This window comes from Gracilinanus agilis, chromosome 6 (genome assembly GCF_016433145.1).
Source record: "Gracilinanus agilis isolate LMUSP501 chromosome 6, AgileGrace, whole genome shotgun sequence".
Classification (NCBI taxonomy): Eukaryota; Metazoa; Chordata; class Mammalia; order Didelphimorphia; family Didelphidae; genus Gracilinanus; species Gracilinanus agilis.
Genome location: NC_058135.1, coordinates 227,189,910 through 227,217,199, shown reverse-complemented (window position 1 = coordinate 227,217,199; position 27,290 = coordinate 227,189,910). Strand labels below are relative to the sequence as shown.

The 27,290-nt window shown below is 46.7% G+C and overlaps 1 protein-coding gene across 12 annotated transcripts in view; it reads right to left on the bottom strand.

Moving 5' to 3' along the window:
- The window catches only part of EBF4 (EBF family member 4), a 100,387-nt gene extending 73,342 nt beyond the window's left edge, over positions 1 to 27,045 (bottom strand). For all 12 annotated transcript variants that reach the window (XM_044681496.1, XM_044681497.1, XM_044681503.1 and 9 more), the window contains exons 1-4: positions 26,912 to 27,045; positions 2,631 to 2,787; positions 2,333 to 2,396; positions 2,008 to 2,063 (exon numbers count right to left, since the gene is read on the bottom strand). In XM_044681496.1, coding sequence (XP_044537431.1) covers positions 2,008 to 2,063; positions 2,333 to 2,396; positions 2,631 to 2,787; positions 26,912 to 27,045 — 411 coding nt within the window. The remainder of the gene's footprint in view (positions 1 to 2,007; positions 2,064 to 2,332; positions 2,397 to 2,630; positions 2,788 to 26,911) is intronic.
- Between the last annotated feature and the right edge of the window lie 245 nt (positions 27,046 to 27,290).

The following is a 27,290-nucleotide window of genomic DNA, read 5'->3' as shown; positions in this document are numbered from 1 at the left end:
TCCAAGGCATCCTTGGTTCCCTAATTCTTCTTCATCATTCAAAGCCAATCAATGGCCAAATTTCATCTTTCTCTCATCTGATCTTCCTCTTCATTTTCCACTGATGTCACCCTAGGTTGGCAGTCCCCATGACTCACTCCCTGTCTTGACTATTATCCCCTGGCCTCTAGTCTTTCTGTCTCCAGACTCAACTTCCTAAAGCATAGCCCCTCACTGTTTCAGCAGGGAAATACCCATCTCGTAGGTGAGGAAGCCTTTCATGGTAAATCTATATTGTGGCTTCCTGGATTTTCCAGAAGAAATGAGGATGCAACTGGTTTACCTTTCTTCTACCCTTAACCACCTTACCTACTCAGGACCTTTGCTACTCACTCCATACCTGGTATCAAAACATTTCTGGGAAAGGAAAGCTCCTCTTCACAAAAATGGTATTAGCCCATTAGCCCATAGGATCAAGGCCAAATTCTGGATCCTGACATTCTAGACCCTCCACAATGGCATACTACTCAACTTTTCATTCTTATCTCCCACTACTCCCTTACAAGGCCCCTAAATTCCAATTAAAGTGGTCTGCTCCTTTCCCCTCTCCACACACACAAAAACCACTAAGCCCTACACTTCATTTAAAGTTCAACTTTAGCACAGTCCCCCAGCCCCATCCCTAAACCTTCTCCAACTGCTCCAGATTACCAGAGATCCCTTAAGCCCCTCAAAGACTGATTGTCATGGGTTATTTTGTAGATCCTGCCTTACTTTATTATCTTTTGTTTTATGTGTCTTTCTCCTCAACTGGGCTATATGATCCTAGAACAGTGTTTTCCTCATCTCTGAATTCCCCCACCTCCCACTAATGAAGGGATCTCATATCCCTTCCTCACTTGTATCTCCTCTCATCCTCTCTACCTACCTGCTGCTAGGAAACAACCTTGAAGTTAAGAGAAAAGGGAGAAATGTGCCAGAAATTTCCCCCTGGCCTCTGATTAGGACCATTCCTATCCCATCCCAAACCAACCTGGGCTTCGCACACAGCCAAACATTAATCCAGCTGGTTCCTTGCTTGTAATGGCAGTAAATAAGGCAATGAGCAGGCCCAAAAGGAGAGTTCACCCAGTAAGGCCCAGCCCAAGGTCATCCAGCTGGTCAGTGGCAGAGCTCAGACCAGAACCCTAGTTTCCTGAGCACAATATAACATAGAGAGCACTTAGACAGCCATACACACACTGACTACAACTGGGCAAATAATCATATCAACATTAATGAAACCCAGAAAAACACACAGAAGGACAAAAATCAGAAGGGAACATGGACACAAACAGGACTATTTAGTTACTAGCTTGTTAAGAGTGATAGTCACATTTTTTAAAAACTGTAAATACAATTTTTTACAATCTCATTACAATCATTCCCATTTGTGTATCTGGACTTTTGCCTTTGTTGATGGCTACTGTGCCAATAATGAATTAAAATGAGACTTTTTTGAAGAGCGGGAGTCTTGGATTCAGAGGCCTGAGTCCAAATACCAGCTCCCTTGAGCACGTCACAATTTCTGTGGACCTTGGCTTTGTCCTCTGTAAAATTGAGGGGGGCACCCTTTCAGGTCTAAATCCTGTGCCCCTGTGCTTCTGATCCCACAGTGTTCTTCTCCCTTCTACTCACCAGTCTTCCCCCCACCCTGCCCAGCCCCTTATTGTCAGTACCACAATGGTTAGGGCACCTGTTCTCTGATCATGTCTATGTACATCTGGTCCCTTGGTGGCTCCTCAGCACCTTGGACAGCACCAGGGACACTAAGTCTTCCATAAAGCTGGGGCTCTGGGGTCAGAGATGGGGGGGCCAGGCAAAGTGCAAAAGGGCAAAACTAAGATTAGATGGGCTAAGCCTTGTGGGAGTTGAGCTGGGGTCAGAGCTTTGTGGCCTCCCCATCCCCTCACATTCCAATTCCAAAGAGGCCTCCAAACAAAAGGGGGAGACTGAGGGCAGGATGGGCTCTTCCTCCCTCTGGCTCACCTGCTTAGACATGGAGTCGATGAGCCGGACGTACAGGTCTTGTTCAGTGCGGATTCCTGGGTACAAAAAAAGGGGGAGGAATCAGTTCTGATTGGGATGGTGGAGGCAAGAAGGTTCTTGGACATTCTAGTGTCTTCACTTCCCTCCCAGGACGCTGCCCTAAACCAAGCCTCCTTGGGAAGGGTGAGCAACAAGGGGGCAAGACAAGATGGTTTAGGACAGGGCAAGGCAAGGTCCTTGGGGAGCAGGGCAGGCTGTAACAGGACAGGGCACAAAGGAGGGAGGAAGGCAGGCCAGGGAAAGCGAGGCACGGGACCGTGCTCACCATTGCTGTACAGCAGCTGCAGCCGGTAATGGATGCCATTATTGGTCCTCTCCCCACTGGGTTCCTAGGGAGACAGGAGAGAGAAGGGGCTGAGGATGGGGGTAAGCATTCGGCTCAGCTGTAACCTGGAGGGCAGGGGGGCAACTTGCTCCCACAGCCCAGGAGTACTCACCCTTTCCCTTCTGGCTGCCATCTTTGGCCACGCACAGGGCTCTCCCCACCCCAGGCTGGCTCTAGAAATTTTCCAAAGAACGAAGAGTTCATACACAAAGCCAGGCTAACAGCCAGCTCCCCTTACCCGCTCTTTTTCCACAAAGTCGATGAAGGCTGTGCGCTCGATCTCCACGGGCTGTCCCTGCCGGTCATACATAGCCAACACGAAGTGGAAGAAGTTGGATTTGCGAAGATTGGAAGGTGGCTGCTTCTCAAAGTGAGCCCGAGCCAGGCCCACGCCACTGTGGGGACAGGGGAAAGGGAGGAGACGTCAGCCTGGGCTCTGGTCCTTTCTCTGGGACACAGAGGGGGTAGGCAGGCCAGGCCCTCCACCTGCCCCCAGCAGTCGGTGCTCCAAGCTCAGCCTGGAAGATTCTTTAAGAAAGAGGATTGTTTTGTTTTTTATCTGACTCCTCGACCTCTCACAGACCTCTGGGTAAGGCTCCCCCACCCATGCAGTCTGGCACCCACTCAGAAAATGTGCAATCTTGGTGCTTAGCTTACTGAGAGGTTAAGACTTGCCAGAGTAAGGTGTAGTCAGGTAGCCCAGTAGATAAGAGTGCTAAGGCTGGAATCGGGAAGACCTGGGTTCAATTCTGACCTCTGCCACTTCCCAGCTGTGTGACCCTGGGCAAGTCACTCAACCCCCATTGCCTAGCCCCTACCACTCTTCTGCCTTGGAACCTATACTTCGTATCAATTCTAAGGGAGAAGAGAAGGGTTTGTTTAAGAACAAAAAACAAAAAGCAATAAACTTGTCTAGGGTCCCAGCCTGCTTTCTATCCTCCCAGATACACCACCATGGAGACATGGAAGACAGAAATCAGGAAAGCTGGTCATTCTGGGTCAGCTCCATCATTACCTCCATCTTCTTTTTCTTCCCCTCCTCTCCCCCATTCATTCACTGATTTGTTCATTCAAGAGACATTTTATGAGATGCTGTCAAAGGGCAAAGATCTCCGTCCCAAGAGGTGGTGGTCATGTAGGGGAGCGTGTGGTCAGGGTGGGCACGGGCCCTTTACCCTCAAAGTTCCCCTCAGTGACACGTTCCAGCTCAGCTCCTCTAAATGTCTGTGTGATCCTTCATTCGTGTTACTAAGCAGTTCCCACTCCCAGCAGGCTTTCCCCCAACAGCTCCCTGGGCAGCTGGATTTACCACAAACTGCTTTACGGATAACTTTTCAGGAACGGCTCTTGCCCAAAGGAGGCCTAAGGACCGATGGGACGAGAGGACGTGTGTGTTTCCTGGGCCAGTTCAGACAGCAGGGGTACGGGGTCTAAGAGGCTGTCAGGATCAAGAGCAAGGGAAGTCAGGAGACAAATGGATCAGCCTAGGAACAGGCTGATGCTGCCGCAGCTCCTACTTCCCTGGAGACGGAGAGGCCATTAGTGATACCTGGACGAGGCAAACAAAGGCTTCGTCGGTTCTCACCGTGCCTGGTTTAGGGAACAGATTCCAGGGGAGAGAGAGAGAGAGATGTTGAGGCATTGGGCAGGAAGTCGTTTCAGATCGTGCAGTGAAGGCAGCAGAGTGGGACCAGAAGAGAAGCCCCTGAAGAATGGAGAAACAGGGGTCCCGCCACCCAGGAGAGGCTATAGACTGGAAGGAGGGAGAGGAGTAACAATAACCTGCATGCCAGACTTGCCTCAGTTCCGAGGGCCTCCCTCTCCCCAGTTCCCCTGTAGCTGGGACCTGAAGCAGCTAGGTGGCACAGTTCAAATCCTGCCTCAGACACTTCCTATCTGCATAATCAATCCTGAGCACTTGCCCCTTCCTCAAACTCAGTTTCCTTATCTGTAAAATGAGGGGAATAAAAGCACCTTCTTCACAAGGTTGGTAGATCACATGAGAACTTATGTTAAACATTTTGCCACCTTTAAAGCATTATATAAATGCTAGCTAGCTATCATGAGGAATCCTCACCCCAGTCCTAGATAGACAGGTGCTCCCCTAACCAGGAGCTTCGCTACTACCCCCAGATTCCTGTGGCCCTTTGGGTTCAATTCTGGCATTGCTACATGAGGTTAGAAGGAAACAGTTTTAAAGACTCCTAAAGTAGATAGCTAGGGAGGATGCCCATTCTTGAGCCAAGGGAATATCCCAGATCTGGGAAAGATACTCTGAGGTTTCCTTGTGTTCTCATTAAAGACAGTCCCTGAATAGTGGGGAAAGCCAGACAGCAGCCAGAGGCCCCACCTCTGTATGTCTAGGGGGAACCATTAGCAGAGAAGGAAAGAGTGCTATATAGAAACTCAACACCATTATAAGGAGGCCTGGGCATTCTTTTGTGCCTTCTAGCTCCATCCAGGTGCTCCCACTATCCTTGTAGAAAAGATGGATGGGATTCAGAAGTGACTGAATGGCCCAGCCCAAAGAGTAGCCATAAGAGCATATATCCACTTGGAGGCTATCTCCAGTGGGATTTCTTCTTGGCTCTATACTGTCAAACATTTTTTGTCAAACTAAGAAGACGACGTGGATAGCATCAGCAGGAATAAATATGAAGTCTTACATTTGGAGTTCAAAACGAGGAAGCACAGTAGGCTGTAGTTGGTGTGAACTAGGATTTTTATAGTATTGCAAGGTCAATATGAACCAGCATTGTCATATTCTTTCATTTCTCTATTATCTAGTGGATATGGAATACGAACCATCCATATCCTCTTGTCCTTCCATGTCCTCTTGTTCCTGGGTGATGTCTCTATTTTTGTCTTTGTGTACCGTCACCTAACATGATGCCTCTTAAATGAATAAATGGACACTTCATAGAGAATCTGCCCACCATGATGGGAGCCTTCTAGGTCTTTTTACATGGGAAAAAGGAATGCAAAATAGCAGACAACATAGTTAATGTGGTATAAGCAGCCAAGTGGCCCAGTGGACAGAGCACTGGATCTAGATTCTAGAGTCAGGAAGACCTCAGTTCAAAATACTGCTTCAGACACTTAACAGCTTGTGAACCTGGGCAGATTACATGGTCTCTACCTCAGTTTCCTCAGCTGTAAAATGGAGATAATAATAGCACCTATACCTTCCAAGGTTGTGAAGGTCACATGAGATAATATTTGTAAGATGCTTGAAGTGCTATATAAATAATGCCAACTCATTTTTATTTTATAAGATTACATTAATAATAATAATGATTATTGTATGTCAACTATAATTGTTCTTCAAGGTTTACAAAGCACTTTACATACATTATCTCATTTGATCCTCAGTAGGCATTATAGATAATGTTATCCCCAATTCTAAAGAGGAATGTAATGGGCTCAGACAAGTTAAGTGACTTGTTTCTAGTTGTTGACACCATTTGGGGTTTTCTTGGCAAAGATATTAGAGTGGTTTGTCATTTCCTTCTCCGGCTCATTTGGCAGATGAGGAAACTGAGGTAAGGAAGGTTAAATGATTTGCCTAGGGTCACACAGCTAGTAAATATCTGCAACTACATTTGAATTCATGGAGATGTGTCTTCTTGACTCCAGGCAAAGGGACTCTATTCAAAAGCTGCTCTGTCCCTAGTTACATAGTTGGTAAGTATCAGAAGTGGAACTCAACCTAGGTCTCTCCTACTCTTAAATCTCAAATTCTTTCCACCAGATTTATAATTCAGCAAAATACTGAGTTCTGTACAACCAGTCTCTCCTGATCCCAAGTCGCTAATTGTTACCACTGCACCAGATGATTCTTTGGGTCCAGAATTCTGGTTGTGCTGGAGTACAGCACACAGTATGTTAATCGGTTCAGTTCTGAGTGCTACTTCTAGAAAGAACATGGATGGGCTGGAGAGCATCCAAAGAAGGGCAACCAAGATGGTAGTAAAGGGTTTCAAGACCATGTCATCCAACCCTTTAAGGAAAAGGGTAACAAAATCAGCTAGACTATTTTTTGGGGGATGGAGGGGACAATGAGGATGGAAATAGGTTTCTAGCTCGCAGCCTGTCATATCTAGACAAAGGATGTTTAGCCTAGAAAAAGGACGATTTAGCAGGCATATGAGAGTTGTCTGCAAGTAGTCAAAGACCTGCCATGTGGTGGTAGGATTAAATTTATTCTGTCTAGCCCCAAAAGGCAAAACTAGGAATAAGGGATAGTTGTGGGAGCAGCAGATTTGGGACTTGGTATAAAGAAAAATTTCCTAAGCAATGAGAACCATCCCAAAGTGTGAGAGAAAGCTTTGAAGCGGGGGGAGGTATCCTCTCATTTGAGATCTTCAAGAAAAAGATGAGTGATTGCTTGTTGAGGATTTGCAAAGGTGAGGTCTGGGTGAAAGGACTTCAGAAGGGACCCTTCTCTCCTTAACGAGCCATCCCTTCACTCTTTCTGCTCATTGCCCTAGATCTCAAACCTAAGGCCTTCTTATGAATTTTATGAATTGTTGAGTCTCCATTTCTTTCCATTCCCTGCCCCAAAGGCCCGAGCTTATCTGCATCCTGCCTTCCCTTCTTCCTTTCTCTTTTTTTTTTTCCTAACTAGAGCCAGGCTGGCCCCATTCCCAGGGCCTGTAGTAAAGAGGGGTGAGTGAGGGAAGTGCTGCTTAAAGTCATGACAGCTTCTTTATTAACTCTGAATATTGTTTGTGAATATGCGAATGAGACCTGGAGGCAGCCAGTGAATAGAGTCCTGGGCCTAGAGTCAGGAAGACTTGAGTTCAAATCTGATCTCAGATACTTACTAGCTGTGTGAGTCTGAGCAAGTCACTTAACCTCTGACTTAATCCACTGGAGAAGGAAATGGCAAACCACTTCAATATCTTTGCCAAGAAAAACCTCATGGACAGCATTGCTGTGCTATGGTCCATGGGGTCACGAAGAGTCAGACACAACCAATGGCAACAACAAAATGAGGCTCGGGCTAAACACTTGCAGCTCCACACCCCATCTGTGTGTACCCCTTCTACTCCTACCTATGTACCCCAGTCCAGGAAGGTCCCTCCAAAGAGGACCGACCCCAAGGTCTTAGAAAGGCAAAATGGAGAGCAGACAGATCCCTAGCTTACTTTTCACATCACAACCACCCAGGAAGAGCCCATTTATTATTTAAAATAATAACAACATGTACATAGCATTTATGTCAAGCACCTTAACATAGATTATCTCATCTGATCTTTACTCCGAGGCTGTGTGGTTGGTGCTACTATTATCCCTATTTAACAGATGAGGAAACTGAAGCCCAGAGTTCACCAACCAGTATGTGTCTGAGCCAAAATTCAAATTCAGGTTTCCCTGACTCTGCCCAGATTCCAGGCCTTCATTTTTTAAAGCTTTCAAAAATCTTATGACTTTTTCACTCTACGGTGAGACGGATGGCATTTATGGGGTGGTCAAGGCCATCTGGGGGCAGGGAGGCATCTCACTCCTGACACACACATTACCCAACACGGCGAAGAATAGCAAGAACCAAGGCAAAAGGAGGGAGTTTCCATGAGAGAGTCAGGGGAATTAGAAAAGATACCCAGGGTGTGTCTATCTGTATGGATCATGGGCTCTTCCCTTTATTTGGATAGCTCACAGATCCTTGGCAGCACTCCCTCCCTCCCTTCTTCAAGCCATACCAGCAGCAACCCATTCAGCCTTCTCTCTGTGTGACTCCTGTCCCTACGCTCTTCTACATCCTCCCCAGAGGGTTCGCCCAACCCACTGGGGACCCTCCGTGGCTTTCCAGGGGAAAACGAAGGAACCTCGAGGCTGACCATCAGTACTCCTGCCTTCTCAAAACAGAACTTGCTTTTAGACCCTCAGAACTTTTATTTTTCTGTTCTTCACTTGTTGAACAAACTCTTGCCTCCTAGACATCCCAGGGAGAAACTTCGGCAGCTCAGCCCGGGGCAAGTTCTATCTAATTCCAAACTAGTGGAAGACAAATTAATGAGGTTTGACTAAACTGTCGTATGCTCTGCTGCCCTCCCCTGAGGCCAGCCCAGCCCAGCTTCTGATCATCTTAGAGAACAACACTCAATCCCTCTGCTAGCTATAATTCCCCAGCCTTGGTCTCTGGAGAGACCCCTGCCTCCCCTGAAGCTATGAGATCACTCTTTGACCCGCTGCCACCACCGCCACCTTCCACCAAGCAAGAGAGAAAACCCAGTATGCTGGAATAAGGAAGGTAGAACCTATTAGGCTCATATAGAGAAACCAAGGCACAGGAAGGGAAGGACCTTCTCCAAGAGTTCCATGGCTACTTTTGGCTTGTAGAACCTGGAGTCCCCTTCCAAGGAGTGGGGCACCCTGAAGCTTGGAGAGTCCTGTCCTGTCCTGTGCCTTCTCCAGGGACCAGGGAGGGACAAGGTCTAAGAAGTCTGAGCCCGATCCCCAAAGCAAAATCCTACCCTTTCTACCTATAAGAGCTTCCCTTTCACCACAGATCAGGAAGGAAAGGGGATTTGGGATATTAAGGAAAGCTTCCACTGGTTTGAGAACAGCCAGGCCTTAGGGGAGAAAGAGAGGAGATGAGTTCTCTCCTCTGCCTATTCTCAAAGAGTCCAGAGACCTAGAGGAGGGCAGTGGAAGTGGAGGGGATTACAGATGTCCTCAACCCGATTCAGCACAAATAAAAAGGATTTCTCCTCCAACTCCTTCCACATCCTTCCCCTCTAAGCATACAGCTAGGAATGAAGCAAAGAGCACGATGGGCCAGAGTCTGAAGGCAAATGGAGAGACCTGGCCTCCCTTCTCTTTGTACCCTGAGACACCCTGAGGATCTTTGCTTTCCTCTCAATTCCCCAAGATTCCCACCTCCAATTTCTTTTTCATTATCCTGGTCAAACTGGCTTTGGATTCAATGCAACTCCCAGTCTCTTGCTTAGCTCAGCCCAGGAGCATCTCCCAGGCAGACCACACAACTTGCTGAGACCCCCCTAGAGAGCCAGCACTGGCCCTGGGAGGGAGATGGAGGGTGGGGAAGAAGGCAGCCATCAGAGAAAAAGAATGGGGGGGCTCAAGTTAAAGGATGACAATTTAAGTAGAGTTTTGACTGGAGAGGGAAAAAAGAGAGAGGGGATACCATATGTCCATGTGTCTGAGAATAGGACACAGGAAGGGGTAGGGAAGAGTGTCCCAGAATCATAGGATCCACTCTCCACCCCCAGGGCAGCCCAGTTTAGTTCGCCCTCTCTGGTCTATGTCTCCAGAGTAGTAGACAGAATGTTATGGGGTAGGGTGGGAGAGGGATGATTAAATGAACCCATATTGGGTACACAAGGCAGAAACAGATCTCCAGCACCCCAGCTGTTGTACTCAGCTTCTCCAGCCACAAACTAGAATGAAAGGCAAAAGATATGACAGAGGAAACCACAGCAAATGGTGGGAAGGTTTTTCTTTCATTTCTTTCTACCATTTATGCAAAGGAAATGGAGAGAGACATGGAGAAATAGTGAGAAAGAGCAGAAGAAAGACATAAACGAGGAAACATCACAGATACATACACATGGTTTTTTGAGATATGTGTAGGTGTTAGTGTATATGCTAGGGGTGTGTGTGTGTGTGTGTGTGTGTGTGTGTGTGTGTGTGTGTGTGTGTGTGTGTGTTTGAGAGAGGTGAATGTTTTGTCACAGAAATCCTGATGCTTCCCTGGTTGGAGAAATAAAAAAGAGGTTTGTTGTTATTATCGTGGTTGTCCCCAGAGATCACAGTTAGGACTGGGATTAGTCAACACCTTTGTAATGGTCTGGAGGACAAAGGAACCAAAGAATCTCCAGGTTTTCTGAGGACTCTACACTATTCTGGGTGGTCTCAGTGAGTGGGTAAAAAATGGAGAAATTAGCTACAGTATGAAAAAGTGAAAGATGAGGGAAAAAATGGGAATTGGATGAGGAATTTCACTGGTTTAGAAAACTCTCTATCATTGCACTTCAGCCCTGCTCTGCAATTTATGTTCTTTTTTTTTTAATTTTAAACCCTTAACTTCTGTGTATTGACTTATAGGTGGAAGAGCGGTAAGGGTAGGCAATGGGGGTCAAGTGACTTGCCCAGGGTCACACAGCTGGGAAGTGTCTGAGGCCGGATTTGAACCTAGGACCTCCCGTCTCTAGGCCTGACTCTCAATCCACTGAGCTACCCAGCTGCCCCCCTGCAATTTATGTTCTTAAAGAGCTGCCTGGAGCACTAAGAGGTTAAGTGATTTATCTAGGATCACACTGTCAACATATGGCTGAGGTCTTCCTAACCCCTTCCCATTATACCACCCACCCCTTGACAATTTACTTAGAAGTAAGTCTTCAAGTATGATCATCTCTGTTTTCTGTCATGACTCCAGAAAGGGAGGTGGGAGATATCCTAAGCTGTCCCCTAAAAATATTGTCCCAAAGGGCTACTTTGGTTAATACAAGACCACAGAGTGGGGTCTCATTAGGAGAAGGTTTGGACACAAAAAGATAAACCATTCTCTCCTGGTGCCATAGAATGTTCATATCGAGAAATTTGCATGCACTTCAGGACCCTGGAACTAGAAAATATAATGAGATAACAAAAGAAATTTTTAAAAATTAATAAAAAACAAACAAAAATGAAACTGAACATTGTATAATATCAATCTTGCCCTAGAGATGAGTTGAGAAAATGTATTTCCTTCCCTTCTTCATAGAAGTGGAGGATTATGAGTATGGAATATGGCATATGCTGTCAGACTTAACTGACGTACGGCTTAGTTTTGTTTTTTTCTTAATCCTTACCTTCTGCCTTAGCATCCATCCTGCGTTGGTTCCAAGGCAGAAGAGCAGTAAAGGCTAGGCAATTGGGGTTAAGACTTGCCCAGGGTCACCCAGCTAGGAAGTGTCTCAGGTCACATTTGAACCCAAGACCAGGCTCTCTATCTACTGAGCCACTTAAGTGCCCCTGATTTAGTTTTACTGAACTTGTCCTTTCCCTTCCTCTTTCTTTTTTATTCTTTCTTACAATGGATGACTCTTTGGGTGGGATGAGGGGAAAAGATTTATTCGGAAATGAAGGTGTTAGAAAAAAACAAAAGATATCGATAAATAATAATAATAGCTAATATTTATATGGTTGCTTAAAGTTGGCAAAAAGCTTTGCATAGGTTATTTGCTTTGAATCTCACGACATCTCTGTGAGGTAGATACTATTATTATCTTCATTTTACAGATTTTTTAATAAAAACGAAAACAATAGCTGACATGTATATAGCTAAGGTTTGCAAAGCAGTTTACGTGCATTATCTCATTTGATACCACAACCGTGGGAGCTAGGTTCTCTTATCATCCTCATTTAACCCATCGAGAAAGAAGCTGAGGAATTAATTAACTTGCCCAGTTTCACACAGCTAAGTGTCAGAGTTGAAATTTGAACCCTTACTCCAGAGCCAGCTCTCTGTTCACTCCACCAACCTGCCTCTTCTGGAGGGTACAGTGTGGCTTCCATACCCTCCCACTCCCCTGAACCCCTCTCTCTCAATGGTCCCTACTGACTTCCTTATCACTAAATCTAATGGTCCTTTTCCTTTTTTTTTTTTAAACTCTTACCTTCTGTCTTAGAAGAACACTGTGTACTGGTTCCAAGGCAGAAGAGTGGTAAGGAACAGACAATGGGGGGTAAGGGACTTGCCCAAGGTCACACAGTTGGGAAGTGTCTGAGCCCAGATTTGAACTCTAGGTCTGGCTCTCAATCCACTGAGCCACCCAGCTGCCCTCTATAAAGGGCCTTTTTCCTGTTCTCATCCCCATGGCTTTTTCTGTGGCACTACCCTCTTCTCAAAGGGTTTCTCATCCTTGTTGAGGGATTCTTTGTTTCCTGCAATGACTCCTTTTCACGGCACCTGAAGGTAGGTATGCTTCCCATAGTTCTATCCTTAGCTCCCTGTCTCTTTGTCTCTGTGTCTGTGTCTGTGTCTGTGTCTCTCCTTTTTCCATGCTCCCATAGCATGCCACTTCCACACAAATGACTCCCAAACGTTTCCCTCTAGCCTCTCTCCCAAGCCCAGACCCATTTCTACCAGGATGTCCCGATGACAAATTAAAACAATTCCAAAACCAAATTCCTTATCTTTTCCCCTCTCCATCTCCCCCTTCCAGTCTCTTCTCTATTCCAGTAGCACTACCAGTGCCCTGATCACTGAGCTCCACAACTTCAGTCCCCTGGGATCCCTGCCTCTCTTATTCCCTCAGATAATTAGTTGCCAAGTCTTAATGTTTCTACTGCTACCATATTTTTTAAACCCTTATTTTCTCTCTTAGTTACAGCTCTCAGACAGAAGGGCAAGAGCTAGACAATGGGGGTTAAGTGACTTGCCCAGGGTCACACAGCTAGGAAGTGTCCGAGGCCGGATTTGAACCTAGGACCTCCCGTCTCTAGGCCTGGCTCTCAATCCACTGAGCTACCCAGCTGCCCCTCTGCAATATTTCTTAAAACAATAGCCGCTTCTATAACATTTCTTAAATCCATCCCCTGTACCAATCCTCCTCACTCTCTCTCTTACCCCTCATGGCCCATCTTTTGCCATGTCTTGTTTCTATCTTCACAACATCTCTTGTGTAGGTACCCTTTTCTTTTCTCCACTAGCATGGCCACCACGCTGGCAACAGGCAGTAGCCCCTTAATTGATCTTTCTTCCCCTAGTCCATATTCCCTCCAATTCACCAAGCCATTCTTTCAAACGTTTTTATTAAGCTCTTTTGTTTCTAGATCATCTTCATTTCCCAACATATCCCCTCCCTCCCCCTTTCCAAAGTCCCATCTTTTATAACAAAGAAGAAAGGGAGGGGGATAGTTCAACAAACCAAGTCAGTGAAAAAAAAATTCTGACATGTATGCAGCATAATCTCCTGCCTCTGAAAGAAAAGGAGACGTATTCTCAGACCTCTTTGGGGAGGGCCAGCACACACACACACACACACACACACACACACACACACACACACTCTTGGCATTGCCCCTAGTAGTCTTTCTCTTAATGCACTGCTCAGATAACTTGACCTCTCTACTCAAAAATCTTGAACTCTCCACTGTTTACCAGATTAAGTGGGAATGTAGATGATCCTAGCATTCAAGGCCAATTGGGCTCCAAACCACATACAAAAGGCATTGCAACAGATCTGTAAGAGCACTGGGCTTGGAATTGAGAATCTTGGGTTTAAATCCTGCCCTGTTAGTGACTCCTTATGTGTCCTTAAGCAGGCCACGTAGCCTTTCTGGGCCAGTCCTAATCAATCGGCAAGCATTTATTAGTTGGTTACAATGTGCCAAATACTATGATAGGAATACAAAGTAAAGAAAAAAACAGGATCCCTGCCCTCAGGGAGCTCACATTCTAGTGGGAGAGACACAAAATAGATATAGATACAGATAAAGATATAGATATATAGACATGGCAATAGAGCTACAGAAAAAATAGAGATAGAGGCAGAGGCAGAAATAGAAACAGAGAGATACAAATACAGATAGAGACAGAGATGGAGAGAGTGACAGAGACACAAATACAGACAGAGACAGTGATGGAGAGAGTGACAGAGACACAAAAACAAACAGAGACAGTGATGGAGAGAGATACAGAGTCATAGACACAAATACAGATAGAGACAGTGATAGAGAGAGACAGACAGAGACACAAATACAGACAGAGACAGTGATGGAGAGAGTGACAGAGACACAAATACAGATAGAGACAGTGATGAAGAGAGAGACAGAGACAGAGACACAAATACGGATAGAGACAGTGATGAAGAGAGAGACAGAGACACAAATACAGACAGAGACAGTGATGAAGAGATCTACAGAGACAGAGACACAAATACAGAGACAGTGATGGAGAGAGCAACAGAGACAGACACAGAAATGGAGACAGAAACAGAGACAGAGACAGTGATGGAGAGATGGTCAGAGACGCACATATAGATAGAGACAAAAATGGAGAGAGCAACAGAGACAGAGACACAAATACAGACAGAAAGAGAGACAGAGATACAAATACAGATAGAAACAGAGATAGGTTTTTTAAAAAATAGTCTAGGCATGAGGTAATAAGAGCCTGCCCTAGTGTGGTGGCCATGTTAGTGGAGAAAAGAGAAAAGATATTAGTATGAAGGCAGAAATAAGACTTGGCAAAAGATTGGCCATGAGGGATGAGAGAGAGTGAGAAACCAAGGATAACAGAGAGCTTGGGTGCCTAGGAGAATAGTGGTGCTCAAGGCAGCGATGGGGAGGTTTGGAAGAGGAAAGGGTTTGGGGAAAAAGATAATTAAGTTCTGTTTTGATCTCAGTGTCTTCATCCCTTCCCACCCATCTTCCATGGTGAATTGCTTCTTTTCCTTCAAGATCTAACGCAAATATCGACTCCTCCACAAGGTTTTCCCTAACAGCAACAGGGAAAAATTTCTCAAGGCATTCTGCCCGGACTTCCCCTCTGTCATGAAAACACCTTGCAACCTCTTTGTGTATGCTATTATCCTCACCATTACCCAGGCCCATGTGGAAACACATACAGACACACAAATATACATAGAGACACAAACATGCATATAGAGCCATATATCCAGACACACACACACACACACACACACACACATCCATTTGATTGGAAGCATCATCAGAAAAGGTCATGGATCTTCTCTTTCCACAGTGCTAAATAAGTGTGGGTTGAAGTTGATGTGATTGAAAAGTCCAAGAAAAGGAAAATTAAAACAACCAAGGGGAGAAGGGGCCAGTGTTTGTGGGAGGTCCTTCAGTCTGGAAAGATGGATGCTCAGGAGAATGACCAAAAGCTTGGAGCTGATGAAGAGGCCATATAGAACGAATAAAGACTCCTCTCACAGTCAGAATTCTGGAATGGAAGAGCCCCCCATTCATGCTTAAGGAAAGGAAGTCCTCCTTCCTACAGGCCTTCAGAAACTTATGGAACTGATTACCTCAAGAGAAGGCCCTGGCTGAAAAGATCAAAGAAATTCTACTTCACATCTCTGGTTTGTTTCCTCTGGGCATGAAGTCTACCAGATAGATAACTGAATCTGCCTCCTTTAAAAACCACAGCTTTTTAAAACATTGAACTGTTCTTGATTAAAATCTAAACTATACAACCTCCCCATCCCATCCTCTGACAACCTACTGAGAAAAATTTCGACTTTTCCTGATAACAATAATTATAATAAAGTGAGCATTTCTATAGCACTTTAAGGTTTGCCAAGTCTTCCAAGGTGCAATGGCCCCATTGAAGGAGAAAAAATAGCCTCCTTGAGCTGGGGAGAGGAGAGGGAAGATGGGCTGAGTCTCTGAGGAGGACCTCATTTGATCCTCACAACTACACTGGGAGGTTTGTTTTATTATTATTATCTTCATTATCATTATTATCTATTATCTTCATTCCCTGTTTACAAAGGAGGAAAGACAGAAGTTAAATGACTTGCCCAGGGTCATAAACCTAGTGTGTGTCTGAGGCAGGACTTGAATTCAGATTTTCCTGACTCCAGGTTCAGCACTCTCTCCACTGTGCCATTTAGCTGTCTCTTAAAGTTGTTCCCTTCCTTCAAATTATATCTCATCTGATCCTCATAACAACTCTATGAGAGAGGTACTACACATAAGGAAACTGAGGCTGGGAAAGATTCAAGTTGCTTACCCAGGTAAGCATACATAGGTAGCAAATATCTGAGTAGGATTTGATTTTAGGTCTTCCAGACTCCAAATCTAGCACTCTATTCAGTTGCCTTGATGACATGAGGTTGGTATTGAAGGCATTTTCTTTTCTACTACATAGCCTCAACTCAACTCAACTCATATCTCTTCTCTCATTTCTCAGTGGCCCCTAAAGGAAAACTCTCCACCCTCTCCCATCTCAATTTATTTTTTTTAAACCCTTGTACTTCGGTGTATTGTCTCATACGTAGAAGATTGGTAAGGGTGGGCAATGGGGGTCAAGTGACTTGCCCAGGGTCACACAGCTGGGAAGTGGCTGAGGCTGGGTTTGAACCTAGGACCTCCTGTCTCTAGGCCTGACTCTCACTCCACTGAGCTACCCAGCTGCCCCCTCAATTTATTTTTTAAACCCCTACCTTCTGTCTTAGACTCAATACTGAATCTAGATCCAAGGTGGAAGAGTGGTAAAGGCTGGGTAAATGGAGTTAAGTGACTTGCCCAGAGTCATACCCTCCTCAATTTCTAATCTACCATCCCAGGGAGAATTGTCTTGTGTGCAACCTATTATCAATGATTTAAAAGGAGGCCAGCTCCAGGTCCTTCAAGGGAGTGCACGAGTCTTATGTCCCAAGAGTCAAGATTGCTACAAGTCAAGGGATTTTCTGTAGATTCAAAATAAGCTTAGGGAAATTTGGGGATGACAAACTAAGAGTCAATGGAGACCCAGAACCTGCATGCTTCTGCAGAAGAAAGAAGGAAGCATTTGGAACCAGAAGAACCTGGTGGAGAGTCTTGTCTTGGACACGCGTGAATCCTGGGCAAGTGTGACTCTGGGCAGAGCAGTGGTCAAGGCCAGGGATGTCAAACAGAAACAGAGGTCACTAAACTGTGGGCTTGGATTGACTTGAAAAGCCCCATATTAATGTTATCTATGTTTTACTGTGTCTTTATTTATTTTGTTGATGTTTCCCAAAGACATTGTAATCTGGCTCTGGCTACTTACTCTATACGTCTGTCCTAGGTAGCTTTCTAAGACCATAAATTGCATAGAAGGCATTGGTAAAGGAGTTTCCCCATCTGGGAGTTCTCCATAACAATGAAGCCACAAGTCCGGGTCCTACAGCACCATGTAGAGGTCCGCTGGGGATAGAGGATCCACTTCAATCTGATCCCACTGGATTTCTTCCCAAATGCCAGAGGCCTGGTCTTGAGACTTAGTGATACTCTGACACCCCATACTCTCTGCCCAGGGTTCAGAGGCTTCTTTGTTCTGGAGGCTTCCTCTCCTTTGGATCCTTCCCTGAAGCAAGTGCATGGCCACAGACCCTTTATCACCTCCTGCTAGACTTTGGGGAGAGGGGAAGGAGACAGGGCAAAGGCTAAAGCTCTGGGGGTGTCTGTCCCCTCCAGCCACAAAATCCCATTCAATTGCTGCCTTCTCCAGGACAGTCACACACCAAGAAAACCAAGAAGTCAGTGTGCCCATTATCCTCTCCAGCAGAGCCAATCCCCTGAGCCGAGACCACAAATAACTAACTCCCAGCACCTTTGGGGAATGGGGGGGGGGGGGAGACAGAGAAATAAATATACCTCCCCTCTTGTCTCCAAGACACCACAGCATGTCCAAGTGTTGGAGTCACAAGCAGGGGCAGTGATAAAAAGGCCAAGCAATCAATCCACATCTCCCCCCGCACCCCGCCAGCTGTAGGCTAGTGGTCCCCCCACTCTAGGCCCAGGAGGTGGGCAGAAAGAGAGGGAGGGGAGGAGATCTGCACAGCATTCGCCTGCTACAATTGTCTCGAAATAGAGCCAGTATTTCTCCGCGAGTGTTCCCTGGGAGGTGGCTCCACGGCTCTTTACATTCTTGACTAAACGGTTATTATAAATAACAGCAATTTAACAAAAAAAAAAAAAAAAAAAAAAAAAAAGCCCGTTCTAACAGCCTCTCTAGAGCAATCACACCGGAGAGCACCTCTCCCAACAGGCAAGACTCTGGCTCCCTACTCCTAATCCCACTCCCCACCCCCACTTCCCCAGGGACAGACACACCAAGACACTTGGCTTCAGATTCCCTTCAAAGCTGCTGTTCCCTGTCCTCTTGTTTCTGTCTCTTTCTTCTCTGTCATTGTCTCTGACTGTCTCTCATTTCTCTCTCTTTGTCTCTCCCACTCTCTCTCTTCATCTCCCTCTCTTCATTCTCTCATTGTTTCTCATGTCTGTCTCTCATCTCTCTGTCTCATCTCTTTCTCTCTGTCTCTCTCTTTCTTCATCTCTCCCTCCCTCTCTTTTCTTCATCTCCCTCATCACTCTATTTCTTCTCTCTCATTATCTCTGTCCATCTCTCATCTCTGTCTCTTATCTCTCTCTGTGTCTCTCTTTCTCCATCTCTCCTTCTCTCCTTCATCTCCCTCTCTCCCTCATCACTCTTTCTTCTCTCGTTGTCTCTATCTCTCATCTCTTTCTCTCTCTCTCTTTCTCTATCTCTCCCCTCCCTCTCTCTCCTTCATCTCCCTCATCACTCTTCTCTCTCATTGTCTCTGTCCATCTCTCACCTCTGTCTCTCATCTCTCTGTCTCTCTGCCTCTTTCTCCATCTCTCCTTCCCTCCCTCTCTCTTTATCTCCCTCTCTCCCTCATCACTCTTTCTTCTCTCATTATCTCTATCTCTCTCATCTCTTTCTCTATCTCTCCCTCCTCCTCTCTCCTTCATCTCCCTCTCTCCCTCATCACTGTTTCTGTTTTTCTCATTTTCTCTTGTCTTTCCCCCCTCTTTCCAAGTCTATCTCCTCTATCCAATCACACTCTCAATTCTTATTTTGTGGTTCTCTTCTCTCACCTTTTCCCCATCCTTAGAGCCTCCAGGATCCTCAATGTCCCACACTGGGAAACAGAAGAGTATTCAGTCTGCCTTAAAGTAATTCCCCTGCCCTGAGTATTTATCTGTGGGGCAACTGAAGCCAAGCCTCTGGTGTGGAGAAACCGGAGTACAAAATAGGAGAGGAATACAAGAATCCACAGTCACTAGCCCCAGGCTTGGGGATTGTCACAGTAGATTAGACACACACACACACACACACACACACACACACACACACACACACACACACACGACTTCTCTTCAGTCTCCTATCTCCTTCTGAGTTTCCTCCTAAAATCTTCCCCTTCCTTTCGCCCTCCACATCTTCAGTCCTAAATCCTTCTCCCTAAATTCTTCCCTATTTCATTCTCCCCTCCTTTCTTCCAAATAGCCTCCCCAATGCTCCGGAGTTTCCTTCCCTGCATCGCTATTACTAGAGACCACTCCCAACTTATTCCTTCCTCCTTCACATCCCAGACTCCTTCCCCGTTCTGGGCCTTCCCATTCAACAAGTATTCATCTCTCTTCCATCTCCATTCAACACTCCTTCTCCCTCCACCTCCTGGGCTAGGAGCCAGGATGCTGCAACCCAAACTCCAGCTTCACTGCTAACTCACTCCTAATGACCTCCAGGTTTGGTCCAGCAAGCCTCAATGAGTCAGCTCCCCCCCCCCCAACGTAGGGAAAATGACTATGCTCCCCACTCCCCACCCCCACATATTCCCCGAAGCAAAGCCAGTGATAGGAAGTCAGGAGGCTGAGGTGTTTCACTATGGAAATCCATAGTTCATTAGAGTAAGGGGCCATTAACACTCAGAGGGAACGATGAGAGATGTAGGGAAGAACAAGACTCAGGGGAAAGATAGTGCAGAGAAGGGTGGGGGAGGGAGAGACAGGGAGGAGGCAGAAAGTGAGGTCTGGAGAGGAGAGAGCAAAACCAGGAGGTATTGGGGGGTGGCAGGAAGAGGAACGGTCAGGAGCCCCTGTTCTTCATTGGGAAGCAAGAGAAATCACTGGAGTTGGGGTGTGAGCTTCCCCTAAAGAGGATTCCTGGGTCCCCACCTACTATTCCCTGGTACACAGATCCAGGGACTCTAAGGAAATCCTGAGTTGTGGTTTGGTGGGAAGGGGCTGGGAGGAGAAAAGAGAGGATGGATGGGGGAGATGGGGAAAGGTAGGTTGCCTGTGCGAGGGAAAGAAAGACAGTGGAACCACCCATTTGGCTGGGGAGGGGGTAGGGAAGGGAAGGGAGGTTCACTGAGGCACTGCTATTAATTATTAAAGTAAATGGGAGCGTTTCCTAGCAGAAGGGCTGGACCAAAGCTGCTTACAGGAAAGTCAGCTCCCTGATCTACTCTCAGCTCTAAGTAGCATCCCTCTGCCCCTCCCAGCCTGCTAGCCCTGCCCCATACATGATTTTGGAAGTTCTGGATGGGTGTCTTTCCCCTGACAGAAGAGGAGAGAGGTCCAGAACTTTGCCAAATGAAAGGGTTCCAGACTTAGGGTTCTGAAAAAGCCTTGCAAATGCCTCCTTAGGACCTCAGATCTTCCAGTAGCCAGAGAGTATTGGTGTATTGAAGGTAGATGATGGAGTACAGATAACGAGTTCATGGTGAGGGAGGTGGGAAGTCAGGGGGTGCAATTCACAGTCACCCAAGGAATCCCACTGAGGGAGGTAGCCTCTCTTAGCTAGAGAGAGGTGAGGGAAGATGGGCCGAGTCTCTGAAGTACGACCTAGGACAGGGAAAGTGGGAAGAGGAATGAGAGGGAAGGAAAGTAACTTTCCCCTCCAAAATAAGCTCCAGCAGGGATCCAAACCTCCAAAGCAGTGGCCAGCTAGGGTCTGAAGACCACACCTCACTCTTATTGCATATCAAGGCAGAATGGTCCTCTAGCCTCAGCCAGCTGAGGCACACACTCTCTGGGGTTCCACTGTTAGTCTCAAATTCACATTGAGACTCCCTCACACTCCTCCTCTCTTGCCAACCACCTCATCTCATTTCCCTTGAAAGCCTTTTACTCTGGCTCAAATATGCCCCTGTTCTACAACTCCAGCCCCACTCCAAACATGCAGAAACGTGGAGCCACTGGGCTGTAGGGCAAGCCTATTTGTGTAACCAAGGCCTAAGGATAGTCACCAGCCTGGAAGATGGGGGGCACAGCACCCCTGCCCCATACATGATGAAGGAAGTCCTCAAGAGCTTTCTGTCTTCTAACCAAGGAAGAGAAAGGCCCAGAGCTTTGAGGGAGGCAGTTTCAGACCTAGGACACTGAGGTCACCACATCCCTGCCCCACAAATGGTCAGAACCAAGAAGGATCCCTTCAAGTTGAGTGGAGACCACTGACAGAATTCCCTTTCCTCTTTGTACACTTCCATTAAAATTCATCAGGTACTCCATCCAATGGCTGTTGCTCTCAAAGCCTTACGTTGGGTACTCACAGGGGAAACAAAGAGGAAGACTTGAAACCACAACAGATAGAGATCCATGGAAGGGAGGCTTAGCCTGAAGAAGAGGAGACTTGGGGATGGGATCATGGTCTTAATGTTGAGTTTGCTCTACTTGGCCACAGCAGAACCACCATTAACAGGTAGAAGTTAGAGAGAGATAAATATGGCTTGACATAAGGAATAATTCCTAATAAAAGTAGCTGTTAGAAAAGAGAATGAGCTGGTTGAGGCAGATGGTGAGGTCCCAGTTTCTGGCAGTTGTCAGTTAGGGATATAGAGGGGGCACCATGCTTTATCTAGAGGTTGAACTCCTAAAGGCACTTACAGCTCAAAGAGTTGATGGTTTCCTGCCCACCTGGAGATCTGAGTATAGCAATAAGGTAGGGACAAAAGAATAACTAGATTCCAAGTCAGAATGTGGTCGATACCATGAGAAAGGAACGTAGGGTTCAGAGGAACAAGAGATCACTTCCAATGAGGGTAGGGAATCCAGAAAAACTTTCTGGAAGAAATAACATTTGGCCTAGGCCTTGAAACAAAGGGAAGAATTCTGAGTATAGTGGGGATATTTTAGGCAGAAGGGAGAGGAAGAATCAGAGTTTATTTGGGAAATGGCAAGGAACACAGGATAAGAATACAAGATCTTGGATTTGGAGTTACATAGATTAAGCAGAAGAGACTGCTGAGGCCATCTAGTCAAAGAGTTCTTGTTTTGCAGGTAAAAAAACTGAGGTCCATCAAAGTTAAGTGTAAAATGTAACAGGCAAGATTTGAACCCAAATTCTCTGACTCCAGAGCCAGAATCCTTTCTGATATACCATGATGTAACAGAAAGCAGAAGAACATGGGGCTAGAAAGATAGGCTGGGGTCACATCATGAAGGTCTTTAAGTGCCTACCATTTGGACTTTGTCCTTTAGGCAATGAGGAACTCCTGGAGATTATGAGTGAAACGATCAGATCTCAAGTATCAAGAAATACCACCATAGCTCCCTGTGCAGGATGGTTTGGAGCGCAGAGAGGCGGGAGGAAGAGAACAGTTAGAAGGCTGCTTGAATAATCTCCAGGAAAGATCATGAAGGCCTATTCTGAGCAGGTAGCAGGGGGCGTAGAGAAAAAGGCCAGATGTGAAAGCTATTACAAAGGAAGACTCCACAGGACAGGCTAAGTGATTGGATTGGGGTGACAAAGGATGGGGAGGAGTCAGAGATCACTTCAAGGTTCTGAGCCTGACTGATGGAGAGGACATTGGTGTCACTGACAGAAATGGGTCAGGAGGAAAAGCAAATTCAAGACTTGTTGGGGGGGGGTGATATGTTCAGTCTGAAGAGTCAAAGGGCCACCCAGGTGGAAATTTACAGGGGGCAGTCAGAAAGATGGGTCTATAGCTTAGGTCAGGGCTGGGAATGTAGATCTGGGAGCATGAGAAGTATTTCTTTCTAGCTGACACTCTCCCACCCTTACTTACCCTTGCTAACAAGGAAGCTAGCCGTCACAGTGGGTAGAGCAATGACCTTGGGGTGAGGAAGACCTGCATGAGATACTAGCTATATAACCCTAGAAAAGTTCCTTAATCTTTCTCAGCCTCAGTTTCCTTGCCTGTAAAATTGGATAGCACCTATATTCCAGGGTTCTTATGAGGGTCAAATGAAATAACATATGTAAAACTCTTTGTATACCTTAAAGCAATACATAAATAATAGCTGTTTCTACTAAGGTAATGCTGCTACAAAGCATGATCTCTGGGTCCCTCTGAACCAACCCCCAGTTGTCTTGGCCAAGATAGAGGCAGCTTTTTTTGTTTTTTAGGATGTAACAAATCTGAAATGCTTTAAAAGGAATGTTGTTGGGAGGGAGGGGAAGAAAGAAAACAGAAACAAACAGATTACAAAGTCCTCCATGGTTAACAGGACCCTTTTCTTAAAGTAAGGATGATTCCTCTCTTCAGCTGTCTCTGAAGTGATGAGGAAGAAGACAGACTACAAAGCGCCAAGAAGTCTAAGTCAGCAAGTAAATAGGGGCAGGGAGGTGAGACTGTTCTTTCTAGAAATGAAAGGATGGGTGAGGACAATCTAGCTTAAGGAAGTGATTTTTTTTTCAATTCAGAGAGCCCTGAGCATATTGGTGGGCAAATAGGAAAGAGCCAATGGAGATGGTGTGGTAATACAGGGAGAAGAAATACTTGAAGGAGGCAAGGACCTGAAGAAGATGGCATTCTGATCCCCTTAGGGAAAGAGGATAGATGCTTTGGAGCATCCCAGAGTTGATGAGAACATAGAAGGGACAATACCTGAACCTGCTCCATCTGTTGGTAGAGTCTCTGTATGGGAGTGGGGGAGCCAACTCAGATGCAGAGAGGCTCCTTAGGAGGCAGCTGCCAATAACATCTCATACTTGTATATCATCATATATGAATATTCTGTATATCAGAGTTTGCAAAGTATCCTCCTGCAACACACTTTTTTTCATTTAATCCTCACAAAAATCCTTTGTGGGGCAGAGCCAACATTATTATCCTCACTCGACAGAGGAAGAAACAATCTCAGAGTCAACCTAAACAGCCCAGAGTCAAACTGCCAAAGCTTTGGAGTCCAAGTTCAGAGTGTTTTCCACTCTGGCTTAAGGCCCCATTTTTCCCAATACGCTGAATTCCTCCAAGCCTAATGTAATTCCTGGAGGACAGGCCTCAGCAGATTGTAGGCAATGCCTCAAATCATCCAGCGAACCCTTTCAAAGGTTACTTTTACCAGTAGAATGTCCCCAGAAGATGGATTCCTGCTCTTCTTCCTCATCCTTCCTCTCTAGTTTCTTTTTTTTAACCCTTACCTTCTGTCTTAAAATCAATATTGTATTCCAAGGCAGAAGTGTGTTAAGGGCTAGGCAGTGGGGGTTAAGTGACATGATCAGGGCCACACAACTAAGGAAGTGTCTGAAGCCACATTTGAACCCAGGACCTCCCATCTCTAGGCCTGACTCTCAACCCACTGGGCCACCCAGCTGAAACATCACACACAGACACACAGAGTTTCTCTTGGCTGACATCATGTTCATCCCTAGAGTTCTTTCAACATGAACAGAGAAGCAGACATGCATGTGTGTATATGTGATGACAGATACCCATAACTTCATGTACCAAAAACAGAAATACATGAATTATTCTTGAACAACCCATCACTAAGCTCAGTCTCTAACCTCCCCTGTCCTCTGAAGGTGTAAGGAATAGGCAGAAAAGTCGTATGTGGGAAATGATGGGTGAGGATGGGATGGAGTGCAGAAGGGGAAGGATCCTCGTTAAGGTGGAAGGGGCTTCTCAGGAGATATGGGAGGAAGATAGCTGGCTAGCTAGGATCAGGGAATTTGAATAGCTGGACCCACTCCAGAGGACTCCAAATGGATGCTGAGACTTGGGCATCTTAAGGAGAGGGCAGTAGGAGAGGAAGAATCCAAATGTTAGCACACATACTCCCAAGGGCTCCCCCCTCCAACTCATTCTGCCAGCCCTGGGCAACATCAAGGAAAAGGGGTAAAGTCTCCTTTAATCCTTTCAAGACCAGCACATGAAAGCAAGTCTTGCTAAAAGAGAAACACAAACATGACCCGAGCCTGCTCTAACCCAGAAAGCTTCTACGGTCCTGAAGAGAGGAGCCCAAGTTGGCTCAGAGGTTCTTCCCACAACCACCATGTACCACCCTGAACATAGAACAGCTTCTCTCTTACTCATAGGCACTCCTGGGCTGAATGGGGTGGGGAGTAAAAAGGAGGGAGCAAAGGGTTAAATCTGGATATGAAACCTCCTGGGGGGGGGATGCAGGATTTGTACATGTGATGTGTATATCTATGGTTGTGTGTCTTTGGTGAGGTTGAGTGGTCGTGAGTAGATAAGAATAAGTATGTAAGTGGGTGACTATGGCAGGATGAGCGGAGGACAAAGAGGGGGAAACTGAGTGTCTATCATATGAAGATACACTTTTGCCTACAGAATGGACACCACATGAGGGTAGAGGCACATGGGTGTGAGAAAAGGGATATACCTGTATGCAAGTATGTCCATGGATCTGAGTGACAGTGGGCACATTCAGCCAGGCAAGCCAACTGGAGAAAGGCAGGGCAGCTCCAAACAGCCTTCAGAGAGCTTCAAGGATCCAGCCAGAAAGCACCACCTTTCTCCCACCTGCCCCCAAATCCCAAGCTGCCAACGGGCCCATCAGCATCCCTCTGTTCTCTTCCTACCTGCACTTACTCTCTGCACCTCTCCACTGGACAACCTCTAGTTCCCATGCTCACTGGCTGCAGAAAAGTATTTATTTCCCCTCTCTCTCTAGCTCCCAAAGCTTGAGTAAAACCCCAACCAGAGAGGTGACCAGTCGACCCAAGCAAGAAGCTAGGGAAGGGCTTGGGGCAGGGAGTGCATTCCTTCTGAGCCAAGGAACCACAGGGCTAAGTCTTATACGAAGCAGCTCTCCTAGACTCAGGCAGAACCTGCAATAAACAGCACAGAAGAGGCCCTGAAAACTGCTGCCTGCTGCAAATCCCAAATCTTTTTTCCAGCTGAAAAAAAACACACAAAAAAAAAACACACAAAAAAAAACCCATGTGAAAAATAACTGTCCAGTCTCATCCCTTCCCTCTTGTTCTTCTATCTTGATCTCTTCTAAGTCTGCCTGCCTTCCTTCCCACTCTCCATTCTCTACCACCCTTGAGTCTCCTAAGCAGGTGGTAAATGGGTGTCAAGATTCCTGGAGGGGTTCTCATTGGCTATGAGCCCAATAGCTCCAGTTCCCTGACACTCTCCCACCCTCCCTCGATGCCCCAAGACCAACACCCCCCAAAACCAACTCAGGAAACACTGGAAAGGCCATTGGGAAGAAGAGCTTCAAAAGAGAAGGCAAGCACTGAAAAAGGAAGGACAGGCAATATGTCCTAACAGGCTCCTCCAAACCCCTCCACCCCTATAAGGATGGAGGAGGGGATTGGAGTGGGAGTAGGAGCAGAGAGCAAATGAAGAACTGTCAGAAGCTTAATTTGGGAATCCTCTGGGACTCTGTCCATTATCACTAACCGGAACTAAGGGGTCATGGAGCAGAAGGCAAGGGCTAGGGAAAATGACTTCTCTTCCTCTCCATCCACATCCACCCCATATTCTAGGCTCCAAATGCCAGTGGCAGGTGGAAGCGTTCATCTAGGTGGGTGCCCAGACTCAGCCAGATTCCAAAACAACTTCAAGTGCTGAAAGAATTAATGAGGGGAGCAGGGCTTGGGAGAAAGAGAACAAGCAAGATAAAGACTGCAGAGAAGGAAGGAGGGAAGAAGAGTTGAGGACAAGAGCGAGACAGAGCAGGGGAACCTAGGAGAGGGCTGAGGGAAGCCAGGATTCGTCAGGTACTTGGGGACTTAGCTGTTCTTCCCTATCCCGGTCCAGGGCCAACCCTCCTCCCGGTTCTTCGCTACCCTTCCGGGGCAGCATCCCGTCATTCAGGACGACTCACCTCTGCGCTGCGGTGGTGGCGTCCAAGATTCCAGTGCCCTGCATCCAGGAGCGCACCGAGCCGAGGCCGGCAGGGAGCGGCTCCTCTTTCAGGCTGAGCCCTCCTCGGGGCAAGGAGTCCTGCATGGAGAACATGGGACCGCGCTGCAGGCGCCGCTCTGCCTGGCGCCCCGACGGCCCGCACACCGAGCTCCGACGAAGTTGGGGGATAGTCCCCACCCCCACCCAGCAGAGCCGAGGATAGGCTGGCCCAGGCCAGGCCGGGGCAGGGCAGGGCAGGGCAGGGCAGGGCAGGGCAGGGTCGGGCCGGGCCGGGCCACAGAGCAGCAGCGGGACGCCCCCGACTCGCGACGGCTTCTCTGCTGGCCCCAGCTCAGTGA